This window comes from Mobula hypostoma, chromosome 10 (assembly GCF_963921235.1).
Source record: "Mobula hypostoma chromosome 10, sMobHyp1.1, whole genome shotgun sequence".
NCBI classification, from domain to species: Eukaryota; Metazoa; Chordata; class Chondrichthyes; order Myliobatiformes; family Myliobatidae; genus Mobula; species Mobula hypostoma.
Window position 1 is genome coordinate 97,519,930 of NC_086106.1, and position 20,114 is coordinate 97,540,043.

At 39.8% G+C, this 20,114-nt stretch overlaps 1 protein-coding gene across 7 annotated transcripts in view; it reads left to right on the plus strand.

Annotated features, from left to right (window-relative positions):
- Positions 1-20,114, plus strand: part of LOC134353064 (rho guanine nucleotide exchange factor 9) — a 314,061-nt gene that overhangs the window by 157,329 nt on the left and 136,618 nt on the right. For all 7 annotated transcript variants that reach the window (XM_063060922.1, XM_063060925.1, XM_063060924.1 and 4 more), the window contains one exon: positions 12,411-12,590. In XM_063060922.1, the coding sequence (XP_062916992.1) occupies positions 12,411-12,590 (180 nt within the window). The remainder of the gene's footprint in view (positions 1-12,410; positions 12,591-20,114) is intronic.

Below are 20,114 nucleotides of genomic sequence, written 5' to 3' on the forward strand. Positions count from 1 at the left end.
CAAAAATTAGAGGATGCAAAGCTTTGAGAACTTTAGCAAGTTCTCAGGCGTTTTCAGTGTGTTCAACATTTTCCTGTCAATTAATAGATGCTCGGGCTTTATTTAGCTGCTGTAGTCATTTAGAGAGAGCAGCGCCAGATTCTCCTCCCCTTTCCACAACACACCTCTCTACTGTGTGAACCCACAGCAAAAGGCAACGAGAACAGAAGCCCAGACTTGATGATGCAGTGAACCTGATACTGGAGTGTAGGAGGGAGGTGAGACATTAGCAGGTCAACGTGACATCTTGATGTACTTGCATAATGGAGAAAATGCCAACAAAATATGTGGTTGTACTCAGCCAATCTGCAGCTTCTGAATTAAGTTGCAAGCTGTGACAAGGTCTTAAGTTTTCTTTCTGGGGTCAGCTGTAAATAAATAAAAATTGCATTATAAGTTGAGGTGCTGAGGTCCTCTAGCTTTTAGACTAAGTTGAGCAGTGGGAATTCTACTGGGGATCAGATTTTATTTTATGTTATTTGACATTGGAGAAGGAAGAGAATGAAACCAACCATGCTAGAATACGCTAGAGAAGAAACTTAGTGAATGCATTACCCACTGTTAAGGGGCAAAAGTGGGCTTTTCAGAAAATAGACAATAGACAATAGGTGCAGAAGTAGACCATTCGGCCCTTCGAGCCTGCACGCCATTCTGAGATCATGGCTGATCATCTACTATTAATACCCAGTTCCTGCCTTGTCCCCATAACCCTTGATTCCCCTATCCATAAGATACCTATCTAGCTCCTTCTTGAAAGCATCCAGAGAATTGGCCTCCACTGCCTTCTGAGGCAGCGCGTACCACACCTCCACAACTCTCTGGGAGAAGAAGTTCCTCCTCAACTCTGTCCTAAGTGACCTACCCCTTATTCTTAAACCATGCCCTCTGGTACTGGACTCTCCCAGCATCTGGAACATATTTCCTGCCTCTATCTTGTCCAATCCCTTAATAATCTTATATGTCTCAATCAGGTCCCCCCTCAATCTCCTTAATTCCAGCGTGTACAAGCCCAGTCTCTTTAACCTCTCTGCGTAAGACAGTCCAGACATCCCAGGAATTAACCTAGTGAACCCACGCTGCACCTCCTCCACAGCCAGGATGTCCTTCCTTAGAAGTCTTTAAGCCAAAAAAGAAAGCCAGCAAGCTAGGACTAAAATTGCAAAGATTCTCAAAGTTCTCATTTTCTGCTTAACATTTTTTTTGGTCTGAAATAGTGGAATAGTATTTTTTATTTGATGAAATGTGGATAAAATGATGAGAGGTGTCCAGGTGATCAGTGTCTTTCTCCCTTGGTGGAACCGTTAAGTAACGGAGGACATTGGTTTAAGGTGAGGGTGGAAACTTTAAAGGAAATTTGTGAGTTTTTTTTAATGTAGAGTACTAGGTGCCTGGAATGAGCTGCTGAGGAGGTGGTGGTAGAAACAGATACAGTAACAATGTTTCAGAGGTATTTAGACAAACACAGGAACAGCTAGGGAATAGCGGGACATTGTGGTGGCAGTTGGGGTTAGGTAAAATGGCATCGGGTGGAGGACCTGCTTTTATTTATTCCACCTGAGTTGCAGCTACACGAATCTCTTCTCCTTTTAGTGGCCACTATCAGAATATTTCACTGAGAAGCACATTTTAGACCATAAGATATAGGAGCAGAATTAGGCCATTCAGCCCATTGGGTCTGCTTCGCCATTCCATCATGGTTGATCCTGGATCCCACTCAACCCCATACTCCTGCCTTCTCACCATAACCTTTGATGCTCTGACCAATCAGAAAACTATCAATTTTCACTTTAAGTATACCCATAGTCTTGGCTTCCACAGCAGTCTGTGGCAGAGTATTTCACAGATTCACTACTCTCTGTAAAAAAAAAAAGAAAAAAAAATCCTCCTTATCTCTGTTCTAAAGGGTTGCCCCTCGATTTTGAGACTGTGCCCTCTAGTTTTGGGCAGCCCCACCATAGGAAACATCTTCACCATATCGACCTTACTTAGTCTTTTCAACCTTCAGTAGGTTTCAATGAGATCCTCCTGCATACTTCTAAATTCCAGTAAGTACAGGCCTAAAGCTACCAAACACCACTTGTATGTTAACCCCTTCATTCCCAGAATAACCCTTGCGAACCTCTTCTGGACTCTGTCCAATGGTAACACATAGTTTCTAAAATATGGGGCCCAAAACTGTTGAAAATACTCCAAGTGCAGCCTGACTGGTGTCTTATAAAGACTCAGTATTATCTCCTTATTTTTATATTCTATTCCCCTTGAAATTAATGCCAACATTACAGTTGCCTTCTTTACCACAGACTCAATCTGTAAATTAACCTCTGTGAGTCTTACACGAGGACTCAGGAGTCCCTTTGCGCCTCTGATGTTTGAATTTCTCCCCATTCAGATAATAATCTGTACTTTCGTTCCTGTTATTAAAATGTGTTATCATACATTTCCCAACACTGAATTCCATCTGCCACTTTTTTACCCATTCTTCCAGTTTGCTAAGTTCTGCTTCAATCATATTACTTTCTCAGCACTACCTACCCCTCCATCTATCTTTGTACCATCCACAAACTTTGCCACAAAGCCATCAATTCCATTATCTAAATCACTGACAAACAATGTGAAAAGTAGCAGTCCCCATACTGACCCCTGAGGAATACCAGTAGTTACTGGCAGCCAACCAGAAAAGGCCTCCTTTATTCCCACTTGCTGCCTCCTGCCTGTCAGCCATTCCTCTTTCCATGCCAGTATCTTTCCCGTATTGCCATAGGATTTTATCTTGTTAAACAGGCTCATGTGTGGCACCTTATCAAATGCCTTCTGAAAGTCCAAGTAAATGACATCCACTGCATCTCCTTTGTCCACCTTGCTTGTTACTTCCCCAGGGAATTCTATCAGATTTGTCAGGCAAGATTTCCCTTCACAGAAACCGTGCTGACTTTGACTCGCTTTGTCATTAGTCTCCAAGTACACTACCCCAAAACTTCATCTTTAATAATAGACTCCAAGACTTTCCCAACCACTGAAGTTAGGCCAATTGAACTATAATTTACTTTCTTTAGCCTTCCTATCTTCTTAAAGAGTGGAGTGACATTTGCAATTACCCATTCCTCAGGAACCATGCCAGAATCAAGTGATTCTTGAAAGATCATAACCAATGCATCTGCTATCTCTTCAGCAACCACTTTCAGAACTCTGGGATGTAGTCCATCTGGTCTAAGTGACTTATCTACCCAAGACTTTTCAGTTTGCCCAGCACACTTTCCTTTGTAATAGCACTGCTACTCACTCCTGCTTCCTGATACGCACTGCTAGTGCCTTCCACAGTGAAGACAGTTGTAAAGTAGTTATTAAGTTCGTCCACCATTTCTTTGTCTTCCATTACTACTTCACCAGTGTCATTTTCCAGTAGTCCAATATCAACTCTCACCTTCCTTTTACTCTTTATATAACTGGAAAAACTTACAGTATCCTGCTTTATATTATTGGCTAGTTTGCACTCATATTTCATCTTTTCCCTTCTTATGGCTTTTTAGTTGCCTTTTGTTGGATTTTAATAACTTTACAATCATTCAACTCTCCATTCACTTTTGCTACATTATATATCCTTTCCTTGGCTGTTATGTAGTCCTTAACTTCCCTTGTTGGCCACAATTGCCTATCCCTGCCATTTGACAAGCACTTCTTCTGTGCGACATATCTATTTTCTGCCCTGTGAACTATTACCAGACACTTCAGCCATTTCTGCTTTGCTGTCATCCCTGTCAGTATCCTCTTCTTATCAACCTGGGCAGGCTCCTCTCTCATGCCTCTGCAATTCTCTTCATTCCATTACTATACTGATACATTTGACTTGTGGTTATCCCTTTCAAATTGTAATGTGAATTCAATCATATTATGATCACTGTCTCCTAAGATTTCCTTTACCTTAAGCTCCCTAATAAAATCTGGATTATTACACAACACCCAATCTAACATGGCTTTTCCCCGAGTATGTTCAAGCACAAGCTGCTCTAAAAAGCCATCTCGTAGGCATTCAACAAATTCCCTCTCTTGCGATACGACACCAATCTGATTTTCCCAATCCCGTTGCATATTGAAGTTCCCCATTTCAATTGTGATGTTACCCTTATTACATGACCTTTCCAGCTCCCTTTGCAATCTCAACCTCACATCTTGCCAACTATTTGGTGGACTATATATGATTCCCATGATGTGCTTTTTTTTGTACCCTTGCAGATTTTAACTCCACCCACAAAGATTTGACATTCTCTGACCCTATGTCACTTCTTTCTAAAGATGTTATTCCATCTCTTACCAGCAGAGCTACACCACCACCTACGCCTTCCTGCCTGTCCTTTTGATACAAAGTATATAATTTGATATTAAGCTCCCAACAATGACCTTTTACCAGCCACGATGCAGTGATGCCCGCAACTTCATACCAACCAATCTCTAACTGTGCCACGAGTTCATCCACCTTGTTCTGAATACTACGTGGATTTAAATACAGCACTCCCAGTCCCGCATTCTTCACCCTTTTGAATTTTGCCTCTGGGATACAATTTAATTATTTGCACTGTATGCATCTGCACCAAATCATTGGCTTGTCCTTCCTTACATTTATATTACACCCAGCGCCTACTTGTAAATCTGCTGGCACATCCTCAGCTCTCTCATGATGGTTCCTATTCCCTGCCATATTAGTTTAAACTAATCCTAACAGCTCAAGCAAACCTGCCTGCAAAGATGTTGGTCCCCCTTGGATCAAGTGCAACCTGTCCCTTTAGACCAGGTCCCACCTGCCCCAGAAATCTGAATCCTTGCCCCCTGCTCCTGTTCTTCAGCCGCTCATTTATCTGCCAACCCATTCTATTCCGATCCTCACTATCATGTGGCACAGGCAGCAATTTCGAGATTACTATCTTGAGGTCCTGCTTCTCAACTTCCTTCCTAACTACCTGTATTCCGTTTTCAGGACCTCCTCCCTTTTTCTACTTATGTCGTTGGTATCAATATGTACCACAACTTCTAGCTGCTCACCCTCCCTTTTCAGGATATTGTGGAGGCGTTCAGAAACATCGTGGATCCTGACTCGTGGGAGGCAAACTGCCATCCATGTTTCTTTTCTGCATCCACAGAATTTTCTATCTGTCCCTGTAACTATAGAGTCCCGTGTTACTACTGCCATCTTCTTCAGTTCCCTGACCCTCTGAGCCACAGGGCTAGACTCTGCCAGAGGCACGGCCGCTGTTGCTTCCACTAGATTCCCTCCCAGTAATCAAAATGGAGTACTTATTGTTGAGGGGAATGTTCACAGAAGTGCTCTCCACTACCTGATGTGTTCCATTCCTTCTCTTGACAGTCATCATTTATCTGTCGCCTGTAGCCTTGGGGTGACTACCTCCATGTACTCCTGTCTATCACTTCCTCACTTTCCCTAACAAGGTGAAGGTTATGGAGCTGCAGCTCCAGTTCCCTAACACAGTCTCCAAGGACCTGCGTCTCAGTGTATGTGGTGCAGAGGTGGCCATCAGGGAGGCTGGAAGTCTCCTAGAAATCCCATATCTGGACACTCAGAACAGAACATTGGCTCTGCAGATATACCCCCTATTCTTTCAAGAGTTAAATAAGAAAAAGAAATAAGAAATAAACTTAACTACTTACCTTGCCTCTGCCTGTTCTCACCAACGCTAGTTGAGTCAAAGCCAGTTGAGCCCAAGCCTGACCACTCTGACTCAAACTACTCTGATGATCACTGCTCTTACAATGACCACTCTGCTAGACGGTAGCATTTATGGAGACTGAGTTTTCCAAGCTCTGCTTCTGACCTGCATGGAAATGCTTCTACTGCATCTGTGCCACTGTCCAATTTAAATCTCCGTTGGAAATGAAGCCTTTTTCCCATACTCCTTCATGCCCTGACCAACCAAGACTCAATTAACCTCTGTCTTAAATATACATACAGATTTGTCCTCCACAACTGCCTGTGGCAAAGAATTCCACATCTCCATTCTAAAAGGATTCCCCTCTATTCTGAGAATGTATCCTCTGGTCTTAGACTCTCCCACCATCGGAAACATTCTCTCCCCATTCACTCTATCAATGCCTTTCACCATTTGATAGGTCAGGTCACCCCTCATGCTTCTGAATACTAGTGAATACAGACCCGGAGTTATCAAATGCTTTTTGTCTGACAATCCATTCAATCCTGGAATCATTGCAGTGAACCTCCCTTGAACATTCTGCAGTTTCAGTACATCCTTTCTGAGATAAGGGGCCCAAAACTGTTCACAATACTCCAAGTGAGGCCTCACCAGTAAGTTATAAAGTCTTAACATTACATCCTTGCTTTTGTATTCTTGTGCTCTTGAAATGAATGCTAACGTCACATGTACCTTCCTTACCACAGATTTAACCAGGAAATTAACCTTTAGGGAATCCTGCACAAGTACTCCCAAGTCCCTTTGGTCCTCAGTTTTTTGTATTTTCTATTTAGAAAATAGTCAAGCCTTTCATTTCTTCCATCAAATTGTATGATCATGCACTTCTGTCAGTGTATTCCGTCCTCTATTTATTTGCCCATTCTCTTAATCTGTCTAAGCTTCTGCAGCCTCTTTACTACCTCAAGACTACCTGCCCTTCACCTATCTTCATATTGTCTGCAAACTTTGCAACAAAGCCATTAATTCCATCATCCAAATCATTGACATGTAACATAAAAAGAATAGGTCTCAACCCAGACCCCTGTGGAACACCACTAGCCACTGGCAGCCAACGAGAAGAAGTTCCCATTATTCCCACACTTTGTCTCCTGCCAATCAGTCACTGCTTTATGCACGCTAGAATCTTTCCTGTAATACCATGGGCTTGTAGCTTGTTAAGCAGTCTCATGTGTCGCACCTTGTCAAAGGCCTTCTGAAAATCCAAGTACACAACATCAGCTGGTTCTCCTTTGTCTATCCTGCTTGTTGGTTTTTCAAAGAATTTCAGCGGATTTGTCAGGCAAGATTTTCCCTTGAGGAAATCATGCTGACTATGGCCTATTTTATCATGTGCCTCCAGGTGCCCTGAAACCTCATCCTTGATAATCAACTCCAACATCTTCCCAAACACTGAGGTTAGAGTAACTAGCCTATAGTTTCCTTTCTTCTGCCTCTCTCCCTTCTTTAAGAGTGGAGTGACATTTGCAATTTTCCAGTCTTCTGCGACCATTTCAGAATCTAGTGATTCTTGAAAGATCATTACTAATGCCTCCACAATCTCTTCAGCCATCTCTTTCAGAAACCTGGGGTGTACACCATCTGGTCCAGGTAACTTATTTACCTTCAGACCTTTCATTTTCCCAAGAATCTTCTCTGTAGTAATGATAACTTCAGACACTTCATGACCCCTGACACCTGAAACTTCTACCATACTGCTAGTGTCTTCCACAGTGAAGACTGATGCAAAATACATATTACTTCATCTGCCATTTCCTTGTCCCCTATTACGACCTCCCCAGTATCGTTTTCCTGTGGTCTAATATCCACACTTGCCTCTGTTTTACACTTTATATATCTGAAGAAACTTTGGTATCCTCTTTGATATTACTGGCTAGCTTACTTTCATATTCCATCTTTACCCTTCTAAAGACTTCTTTTAGTTGCCTTCTGTTGCTTTTTAAAATCTTCCCAATCCTCTAACGTCCCACTAATTTTTGCGCTATTATATATGCCCTCTGTTTGGCTTTTATGCTGGCTTTGACTTCTCTTGTTAGCTACAGTTGTGTCATCTTTCCTTTAGAATATTTTTTCCTCTTCGGGATGTATATATCCTGTGCCTTCTGAATTGCTCCCAGAAATTCCAGACAGTGCTGCTTTGCCGTCATCCCTGATAGTGTTCTTTTCCTATCAATTCTGGCTAACTCCATTCTCATGCCTCTGTAATTCCCTTTACTCCACTGTAATATTGATACATCTGACTTTGGCTTCTCCTTCTCTAATTTCAGGATGAATTTGATCATATTATGACATCTTGCCCTGAAGAGTTCTTTTACCTTAAGGTCACTAATCAATTCTTGTTCATTACGCAACATCCAATCCAGAATAGCTGATCCCCTAGTGGGCTCAACCACAAGCAGCTCTAAAAAGCTATTTTGTAGGCACTCTAGAAACTTCCACTCCTGGTATGCAGTACGAATCTAGTTTTACCAATCTATCTGCATATTGAAATCCCCCATGACTATTGTAATATTGCCCTTTCTATCTCCCATTGTAGTTTGTAGACCAAACAGACTACTGTTTGGGGGTCTGTCTACAACTCACATCAGGTTCTTTTTACTCTTGCAGTTCCTTAGCTCTAGCCACAAAGATTCACCAACTGCTTACCATATGTCACCTCTTTCTAATGATTTTATTTTATTTTTCTTAACGTACAGAGCAATACTGCCCTCTCCTGCCTTCTTGCCTGTCTATTCAATACAATGTGTATCCTTGGACATTAAGCTCCCAGCTATAATCTTTCAGCCGTGATTCGGTGATGCCTACAGCATCATACCTGCCAATCTGCAACTCTACTGCAAGTTCATCTACCTTATTTCATACATTGCATGCATTCAAATATAATACCTTCAGTCCTGTATTCACCCCTTTTGATTTTACCGCATTTTACTTTGCAACTCATCCTGTTGACTGCAATTTTGCCCTATCAATAGCCTCTCTTCACTACACATCGCTCCTGTTTGTTAAACCAGCTACCTCATCTTCTGCACTATCATCCACCTTTTCTACAATACTTCTTGCATTGAAATATTCGCAGCACAGGACACTAGTTGCACCATGTTTGATCTTTTGATTCCTAACTTTGTCTGAGGTCTTACCAACATCTGCCTCCATAACCTCTGGCACTCTGGTTCCCATCCCCCTACAACTCTAGTTTCAACCTCAATGCGCAGCATCAACAAGTCTTCTGCTAGGATATTAGTCCCTTTCCAGTTCGAGAACAAACCATCCTTTCTGTACAGGTGCCATGTTCCCTGGAAGAGAGACCAATGATCCAAAAACCTTATGCCTTCCCTCTTACACCAACTCCTTAGCCACATATTAAACTGGATAATCTTCCTAGTTCTGCCCTCACTAGCATGTGGCACTGGTAGCAGTCCTGAGATCACAACCCTGGAGGTCCTGCCCTTGAATTTAGCATCTAACTCCCTGGACTCTCTATACAGAACCTCGTCACTCGTCCTACCCATGTCATTTTAATGATAAGAGTAGAATTTTTTCCAATGGTATGTCATGTTGTGAAAGGAGGATACAGAAAATGTGATGAAAAGGCAGAAGAGAGTACTTGCGTGCTCTGCACCATACTCATACCATATTCTTGTAAATTGAGTTTGATTTATCTGTGATTATCATTGACACTTGACTTACGGAAGTGGGATATTCCTGATATGGAGACCATTACATTTTAGGCTTGTATGTGGTGGCAGGAGCTCTCTTTTGTTTTCTGCCACTACTGAACAGAAATTATAGACAATGTGAGCTGGACCAAGGATCTCTGTTGCTGTTTGTGAAGGGGCACATAGAGAACATTGCAGAGAGGAGAAGATGGTGACAATTTATGCCCATCTACCCTCACTGCAATGTTCCCCATGTGTTGGTGATCAGCATGGAGTAAGACACAAAATACATTTGAGGAAACGTGTACAGGGTATGCATGTATGACGGAAAGTTAAAGAAGGCACCTATTTGGAGAAAAATGAATGCCCTAGCCTCACCAGCTTGGCCATGATACAATGGTGATGAGCTAATGTCAGGCAGCCTTTAACCTCATGAAGACTCAGTTCACTATTCTCAGCAGCTGGGAAATGTATGGGTGAATTTTGTACAAATGACATGAAGCTTATATTTTTTTCCTGTTTGATGTCACAGCACATGCCCTATGGTTTCTTAGTGCTAGGATATAATTTGTTTGGAAGCATCAGCAACAGCTTCAACTGAGAGTGTTATGGTCCACAAGCTTAAATATTTGGGCAACCTTGATCTAGACCATTTTTCTCAAATGCTCCCTGATTCCTCTGACCTATAACGTCTGGGTGAAAACCTTATGTTAATGCTCTCTAATTATTTTCTTCCCCACAAAGGAATGAAAAATGCTTAAAGCCAGTAAAAGGCCAGAAGAAGCTGAGCAGGAGAGTAAAGGAGGGCAAAAGAGGGCAGAGGCCAAGGAAGAGAAAGTCAGAGAAAATTTAGAGGGGATGGGACAGCAGAGGAAAATGGGCAGGATAATGAAATCAGAGTGAAAGAGGAGCAGAAAGGAAACAAGCTTTGGAAAGAGAATTATGAAGGTAGAGACAAAGTAGGTAGAGATTTATGAAAGTGAGAAAGTGAAAGGAAAACTGGAATCCCTGTATAATAGCAGGTTTTATGTATGCTGAATTGCCTTAATTATATATTGTCTTTAGGTATTGTACTGTCTAATACAAACACACACAAGCCCTGATTTATGTATTGGACCCACAGCTTCAAAACGTTGAGGTTCCCTGGCATAGACTACTATCTATAGGGCACCTTTGCTGTTAAAAGTGCTTAAATTCTCTGCTTCTACATTGTTCCATGTTGCTAAAATTTGATCAGTATCCCTGCTGTTTCTTTACCATAGTAAGCACGTTCACCAATTTTTCTATGAATAGCCATTAACATCGCTTTTTTTTCTCGGATATTAGCATTCCTCATTATTGATCCACCTAATTGGTATTCAATTTCACAAAGTAATTGCTTCATTAATTGTAAGGGTATTGAAGCAATTAATCTACCAGGTACATACTGCACACACAACTCAGGCAGCAAACATAATGTGAGGAAATTCACCATGCTGCCATTATTTGACCCAGAATTGAATGTGAAAGATTATCTTCATCCTGGAGCATCAAATCTGCTCTTTATCTACCCATAGATGACTAATTTATTAACCCTCTAGCAGCTATATACACTAGCCAAGTATTGGTATAATGAGAGACATCAGCTATCTTGACTGTTCAGGGGTTTTATAATGATGCAGTTCAACTAATGCTTACATATCAATGTCTGCAAACAACTTCTACAATTCACTGAGACAAAATAAATAAATACCTGAAACGAGAAAGAATTACAGTAAAGTGGCCCTATTAGTTATGCACATTAACAACAGTTGTGCATCTTCTGAGTTTGCAGCAATCATTTTCAGAAATATAACTACTTCTAAGATTATTTAATAAAAGCATTCTATTTTGAAAAGATTGCATATCACAAACTCAGTCCCTTTTGGTAACTGAAGGGAAGAATTTCATGCGAATAACAAAGACCAGAGATGCAAATGTTTTAAATTTATAAAGTACAGTGATAACATGATTTGAGAAGTTGTTAGCAGAAAATCAGGTAGGAGGAACAAGTGACATGATTAGAAGCTGTAGAAATCCCAGCACAAGGAAGAACGTTGATTAATTCTTTCCGTTGGAGAATAAATTAGCATCTTAAGCAGTGACTGAAGGCTCAGTTTAAACACCCAAGAAGAAAGTGGATCATGTACTGGCTCAGTTCAGATGTGGGTGGCATGCATTTGACTTAGATGGAACAATCTGATATCTTGATGTATTTTCCACCATTAATTTCAATCCATTTTATGATACCATAAGACCATTAGCTATAGGAGCAGAATTAGGCCAGTTCACCCATCAATACCTAGCTGTCCTTCAGCTAACATTTTTATTTTTTATCAGACATCCTTCAGCACCTCATTTATGTAGTCAACATTCATGTTGAACCTTGATGTCTCATTTATCACGATAGTTTTTTATTAGATGTTCATGTACAAATATTTCCACTGCTGATTTCTGGCTCATAAAAAAGATTAATAACCTTTGCCCTTTTCCTCTTTTGTAGTCCAGAGAGATCAATTTGAGTGCTCATATTGACAACTAACTGAGGTTAACTGATTCAATATTCTAGTCATGATAATGTTGCAGCAAGGGATATTTAAGTCTTCTTAACTACTTTCTAATAGCATGTAATAAACGTTTGTTGTTTAGTCTCTCAACCATATTTACATTTTCATCCTTTTCACAAATGTGGGCTCTTTCTTGGCAGTAATCTTCTCCTCTGTTGGGTTCCATTCAGTATTTGTCTACTTTACCCAGTAAGTATATTATATAATTATCTAGTCAATCAACTGCCAAATATCGATTGTGTACTAGCAATTGTGTGTGTGTGTGTGTGTGTGTGTGTGTGTGTGAGAGAGAGAGAGAGAGAGAGAGAGAGAGAGAGAGAGAGAGAGAGAGAGAGAGAGATGGTTTTATTCACTTGTAAAGATAATGAGTTTAATCTCTTGTGCTTTTTTTCTTCTTTTTCTGTGCTTATTTTTAGCTGATCAGTGGCGGTTATATTGTCAGTGCTGAGGCAGTATGGGATCACGTCACAATGGCCGACCGTGAGTTGGCATTCAAAGCAGGGGACGTTATTAAAGTCCTCGATGCCTCTAACAAGGATTGGTGGTGGGGACAGATTGATGATGAAGAAGGCTGGTTTCCAGCCAGTTTTGTGAGGGTAAGTGAAGGAGAACGAAACCTTTTCTGTTTATGTTTGATTACTGCTTGCATGGGAAATTAATCCCCCAGTGGTAAAAGGTGTCAGAACAGAAAACGTAAAAGTAAAAAGAGAAAGTTGAAAATGGAATAGGAAATGAAGGAACTGCATAGTGGAACTGTTACAGTAAAAAAAAACTCTTTATATAAAAATATACAATACTAATTCCAATAAAGGGTTTAAATATCAAATATTAGGCTGCCCTTATGTTTATAAATGCTGTGTAATTTCAATGATTTATTTCTAAACGTTATGTATGTGATATGAAACAATGAAGAATTCTTAAAATCAAACAAAAAATTAATGATTACTAGTTACTTCCCTGTGGCACTAGACAAGGGCAGTTGAGACAAATGCTCTGTTTTCATTATAGTATTTGCTCTGAAGCACTGGATGTTGTGGGCTGTGACTAACAGCAACTATTTGTCTTTGAACAAATACAGTGATCATTGAGCTGTTCAATATAGTGCCCAACAATTGGAAAGGCCAAGTCTCCACAGATCAGAAAACAAAATAAATTGAAAAGTTCTTCTAAAACGTACTATGCTTTGGTGTAGGAGCTAACTGTAAGTAGATTGCTATTACTGGGGGTGGCTGGACAGGCACATAATCCAGAACCCACCCCCTCCACGCATTCAGGATATTTTTTAAGTGGAAGCAAAGCCGGTGGACTTTCAATCTCAGTGGCTTCATGTGGGTTAATACGTCCAGAACACTGATTTCTAGGAAATTACTGCAGGAAACTGAAAATAAAACTAGTTACAAAGAAGTGATCTCATCTGAGTGAAGCTAATATCATAGACAAAGTAAATTAGCCCCAGTATTTTTATCTCTGAGATCTGGCATCGGATCCAGGCAGAGCAATGGAATAAAAGCCTCTGCAATATGGATTTCATAAGAAATGAATCTGGATAATCTCGTTTCAAACCTCTCTAAAATAGATATCCATATTGGAAACTTGGTTGCAAAACAAGTAGGTGCAATTGAAAATTGTCAGGAGAGGGTCTCTCTTGTGTTGGAACAATCCAATTAGACAGCTTTGTTTTACAGCTAACGATGCTCTCCTAATTAAGGAGTTATAGCAGCAGTTATAACAGCCCTGGCGGTATTTCAGTATTGTAACAAATTAAATGTAACAGAAAGAATGGTTTATCTATTAATATGATAATTAGAAATGTCCGCAGAAATGTTCCAACAATGTGGCCCCAAATTACTTAAAGACAAGTAAATGTTTTGTAATTCAAAGTAGCCTTATGTGCATTTATATTTAATTTAAATGACTTTATTATTTGAACATGGCTAACTAAAAAGACAAATATTATGTTGTGACTGCCAGGACTGACAAATGCCCATGGCTTCACAGGGTATGTGCTCCTCATTGGAGAGAAGAGGTTTTCACTCTGTTGGTTTTCACCCACTGCACAATGAACTAAATCTGTGTGTTTCCTGGTTTTAGTTGTTAACCTAAAATATAAAATACACTGGTAATGTACAATCTCTCTATGCCTTATGTAGCTTGAGCCTGAAATTATAAAGGGAACCATTCAAACTTCTTTATTTCTGAATATAGCACAAATTGCTTGGTTTGAAGTTAATAATAGAAGCATCAGCAGAAACTGGTAATGAAACATTGAACTGATTATACTTAAGGTGACAACAATATGCCTATTATTTTAATGAACACAGCAATAGGTTGTTGATGAGAAAGGTAAATGTCAAAGTTGAGTTCATTGTCATGTGCACAAGTATACGTATGCAGAGGTTTAATGAAAAACATTTGCAGCACCATCACAGGAACATAACATCATATGGATAGCATAAAATAAACAAATTAAACAATTTTTACAAGAAGAACACAAACAGAACAAAAAGTAAAGTTTATTTTAGTGAAAAATGATCAAAGTGATCAAATAGACTAACAACAAAGCGAAGCCTCTGCCAGGGATGCCTACCCTGAAAAAATTTAAATCTTCCAGACCTGCTAAAGAATATATATATATATTCTTCCTTGGCTGCTGACATTCCAGTGGACTACAGTACCATCCATCTGCATTTCACTTGACTATGATCTGGTTCTCACATCACTGCGGTATCGGATATTATTGCAGCACCCCACCTTTTCTAGCATAGCACTTTTATACTTTCCTTACCCTATATTTCTGGTGGGCAGTTTTTCTGAACAATTTATCTTTGAATTCACATGTCCATTTGTAGAGAAGTCTGTTTGGTTGCCACACTCACACCAGTGAATACCAATTTAGATCATGTTTCCATCTCCCTGCTTTATTGATGCCTTCATTACAAATGTAGGGTTTGATCCTGTTGAATATTCTCAATTATGTTCACTTAAATGTTAGATAATGGGAGAAATGCCTCTAGTTTTGGGTTTATTTATATTTTAATTATTTTTGACTAAGGAATAGGTTACTCAAGACCTTGATATTAGCAAATTCAAGAAGCCAGAGTGCACCTGATTCTGAAAGAGGGCTGGAAACCTACACTGAAGCCCAATCCTTTGAAAGCTACTTACTGTAAAACTGTTTTATTTTTTTGAGACTGGATTCTGATATTAAAAGACTATTCTCTCAACAGTATCACATGGACATAACTTTAAAAAGTTATTTGTAATGCAACTTCAAAAGTTACAACAGATTTGAAAATCAAATACTAATGCAAATAATGCAGTTTAACATACAATCCTCATTGTGGACATAAATTCTTCATTATGACTTCCAAATTTTTTGTTTGTCCTTTTGATAGTTACTACCAGATTAAGAAGTCCCTTTAAACCTCAATTGCAAACATAACTTCAATGCCACCTTCCTTTTCTATGCGTCCTAAATTCCTATAAACAGTCAAGTCCAGAAACAATTGTCTTTGTTTCTCTACGGGCATATAAGACACTTGAAATTTTAAAATACAATGTCAACCTCCTGGCTTGCATTAATGTTTTCTCATAGTGCTGTTTTCAAGTAACTGTCATGACTAGATCCTGTCTTCCACTACAATTCACAATGCAATAAAACTGGCTTGCTATCTCAGACGTAACTTGCTCAAACGTACAAACATCTGCTAGTCAAGTCAAACCTGCCACTTCACCCCTCCATTTTTGCTTCTTGACACTCTTACTTGAGCATTGCAAAGAGTATGGAGGTCTTGGCTTATCTTGTTCTTATGGTCTTTCCTTGCCAACAGACTGTTTTCCGTTTTCAGTACCCATCCTTTAAAAGCTAAAATAGCTCCTGATTTCACTGATAGCAATATAATTCTTGGTATGCATTTTCTGATCATGAATCAAAAAATTTTGGCGACATGAAGCAAATCATTAAACATCAGCAGGATTTTCATTAATGGAAGAAGTACAAGCACAGAAATGTAATGAGATAAGACAACAAGGTTGTCTTAATGGGCTGAAACACACCAATGTTATTTCTAAGATTTTCTAAGTATGTTTGGAATCTCTTGAAGATATCCATTGATTATGTAAAATTCCAGTAAACCACCTTATAAACACCTAAAAGGATAGCTTAGCTGATGAACAAATAATAAAGAAAAAAGAAATTAATTGAAAGCGAGTTAACTTCAGAGAGGCAATCGTGACTGGATAATATTGTTTATTCAGATCTGATTTTAATTTACCCCTAGATGTGATGCTGCTCAGGAGGTAAATTTGATTCTAGATATAAAATGAAAAAAAAATAATTTAGTTAACTGTTCATAATAAACCAATGACAATATAATAAACATGTACACTGGAATCCACAGCTCATTATCTATGCGCATCAAATGGCAGAGAGGTGCTGCAGATAGTGTACCTATCTCACAGTTCCATTGACCCTGATTCAAACTTGACCTCTAGTGTTGCCGTGTCAAGTTTGTTGTGACTATGTGGATTCTCCAAGGCTGTTAAAAAGATTTGCTGGCTGTTAGGTTAATTGGCTACTACTGCACATTGCCCCCATGTGGCTGGGAGGTGAGGGGATCAGGGGAATATTAATGGGCTTGTAAAAGGGAATAGTTTGCTGGAGAAAGAGTGTGGGAGTGAGATTGATAAGATTGCTCGGAGAGCTGAATAGAACATAACATAGAGCAATAGCACACAGGCACCAGCCCTTCAGCCCACAATGTTGTGCTGAACAGATTAAATTAATAATCAAATGCCCAACTGAACTAATACCTTATGCTGATATAATCTTGACTTTCCTATCTAAGAGCCTCCTGAGTGTTTATTGCATTTGTCTCCACCACCGCTCCTGACAGCACATTCTAGGCATCTACCAGTCTCTGTGTCAAAAACTCACCCTGTACGCTCACCTAAATACATGCCATCTGGTACTTGTAATTTCAATCCTGGAAATATGATGCTGGCTGTTTACTCTATCTGTGTCTCTTCTGTCAGATCTCCCCTCAGCCTTTGCTGTTCCAGAGAAAACAACCCAAATTTGTCCAGCACATTTTCTAATGTAGGCAGCATCTTGGTAAATTACTTCTGCACCCTCTCCAAAGCCTTGACATCCTTCCTATAATAGGGTGATCAGAGCTGAATGCTATACTCCAGATGCAGCCGAACTATAGTTTTATAGAACTGCAACATAACTTATGGACACTTGAGCTCAGTTAATCCACTAATACAGGTAAGTTGCTGTACGCTATCTTTACTCCTTTTGTGTCATAACAAAATATATGGAGATCACTCCAACTAGCTTTACAGACCTCCAACTTGAGATGCAGGTGTTGGTGTTTTTCCTTTTCTCTACAAAGACGCATGATATTTTGCTTATGTAGCAAATTTCCGCAGCGAATCACATATATTGCAACTGTCAGTTACGTAAATTGTTTTGGACATGCTGACTCACAAAGTTCTTCTGAAAGATTAAACAATATTAGTGGATTGCACATTTTATTCTGCAAAAATGCAGTCCAAACTCAACACACAATTATTTACATCATCATTGACTCATAACATTATTCCAGTGCAGTACGTGATGCCTTCGTTGTTCAAGCATTCAGAATATGTAATTCTTTTGACCATGGGTACCTTCCATTTCTAAAGTAAAGTCTGGATTCTTGGATTGACTAAATTCAAAATCTGTGTTCTTTTCATTGGTTAAATTGCTCAGAATATGCTATTTTTTCTACTTGACCATTTTGCTTTAGCTTGACAAAAAATGTAAGCATGACATAAAGGCCCCAATTTTTTGATGTGCAGGTCTTGAAATTGTGTAAAACCATTTATTTAGTTGGAACAGACCACCACAGTAAATATTTCAAGGCTGTTAAATTTCACCCTAGAGATTTGCTTGGGCACTAGCTGCTCAGATGTACTTCTGCATCTGATGCAACTGTTATACCATTCCTAGGAAAACTGTTTTCCTTGTCCAGCTTCGGACTAGGACCCCACTAAAATGGATCCCATTCTTACCTTTCATCCCCTGGTGCTAATACCTCCCTTTCTCTAACACCACGCTGATCTCACCAGCACCACCACTCCTTCTCAATCACTTCTCGTTCCCAATTCCCAAATGCTAGAAACTCCAATGGCCCAGTTCCCAAACTAGACCCCAATCTCAACTCCTTAACCTTCTGTGTCCAAGCCCTCCCCACAGATGTTTGACTCCCCACTCCTTGATCTCTGACTGCCAGCTGACTCTTCCTTCCCTGATCCTCTGAACACTGCAGTATGATGCCCTACCAGATATCAGTCTCTTGACTCCCCATCATCTGAATTCAGGATTTGTCTCAAGCTGTATTTTCTTTAATATACTATGCATGAAAGAAACATATAGTTGTCCTAAGCTCCCCACACAATACTGATATTTGGAATGGAAGCACATAGCCAAAATTTTGTTTAGCAGACCAAATGTTACCATGCTTCCAACCTATTACAGTTCACTACGGTCTATTGGGAAGGGCTAAGCATATGAAGCTCTGAATGGATGAAAGGAAGGGGAATTCATTCAGACTCACAAGCAGGTACCTCAAGCTGTTGGCAGTGGGAATATAATAATAACTTATTATAGAGCACTTTTCATCCAAATGATGTATTTCATAGTGCTTTATAATGGGATAGAATGCAAACACGAAAATAAAATGTAAAATAATGTATGGGAGTTTAGTGATGGGTGAAGATTTGGGGGTTGGGAGCAAACTCTAAATAAAGCATTTACCTCTGTGTCAATGAGATTAAGTGGACCTAATAAATAGGATCTCCTTTATCTTGTGCTGGAGCAGGCCTTGACCCTCCAGTTATAGTCTGTTTTGGTGCATGAGCCCTACATTACACACAACTCTTGACAACACGTACGGATTTTCCACATGATGTTAAAATGTGTGCTGCCATTTGACATTATTGATCATGCCTGAGGCTTCGATGCAGGAGCATGCATAGAAGATCAAGTCTGCAATCGCACCCTTCATTGACACAGAATGCAAAGAAGTTTAGCTGTAGGAGGCTAGATAAAATTCTCTATGTAGCACTCAAAAATCTCACAGGGTTTTTTTTTGGCTCTTCAACTAACAGGGGGTATTAAATAGGCTGGAGTATTTCACTTGAAAAGCACTGACTTAATGGTTATCTGTTGCCAACATGCTGGCATCTTAAGAGAGCTCAACCCACAATAACTCCCACTGTGCCAGAGCCACTCAAGTGAAATTGGCACTCAGCCGTTTTTGCAAAAGGGAGCACAGAAGGCAAGTTCTGGTGACTTAAACACATTTTTTTTTTACGTTACATGGCTGGTTTTCAATTCAACTGATCTCATAATGAGAGTCGGTTCATTATGTTGTTCACTGTCTTAAAAGGGCCAATGATGACAAGAGAGAAATGAAAGGAGAGTGTGGAAGTTTAAGGGTTTCAGCAGGTGTTGTTTAACAAATGCGTAAGTTGCAAGCAGTTTGAAAATGTCTTAATGGAGACAGCTCTCTCAAAGGTCAAGTGGGGAAGGATTCCTGAGAAGGTTCCAGGATGAGAAAGAAATAAAGATAAAGACTGGCTTTATTTGTCAAACTTACATTGAAATATCAAAACATACAGTGAAATGCATTGTTTGCGCTAATGCTAATGGCTGATGTAAAGGGAGCAAGGAAGAAGTGAAGCAACACACATCAAAGTTGCTGGTGAACGCAGCAGGCCAGGCAGCATCTATAGGAAGAGGCGCAGTCAACGTTTCAGGCCGAGACCCTTCGTCAGGACGGAAGTGAAAATGAGTTTGTATTCAGAATGCAATGCATTGTATATACTGGGCAGTGAAGAAGGTGATAAAGGGAAGACTATTGTCAATCATGGCTGGGAGGTGAGGTATTCACTTTTTTCCTTACTGTTTTTATGAACACCTTTGAGATTTTTGCCAATCATTTCCATCACAACAATATTTTTTCTCTGGCGTTTAGAGTTACAGAATCATAAAAACGTGTGTTTGCCCCAACTTGTCCATGCTGACCAAGTTCCTACCTCAGCTGGTTTCATTTCCCTGCATTTGGCCCATA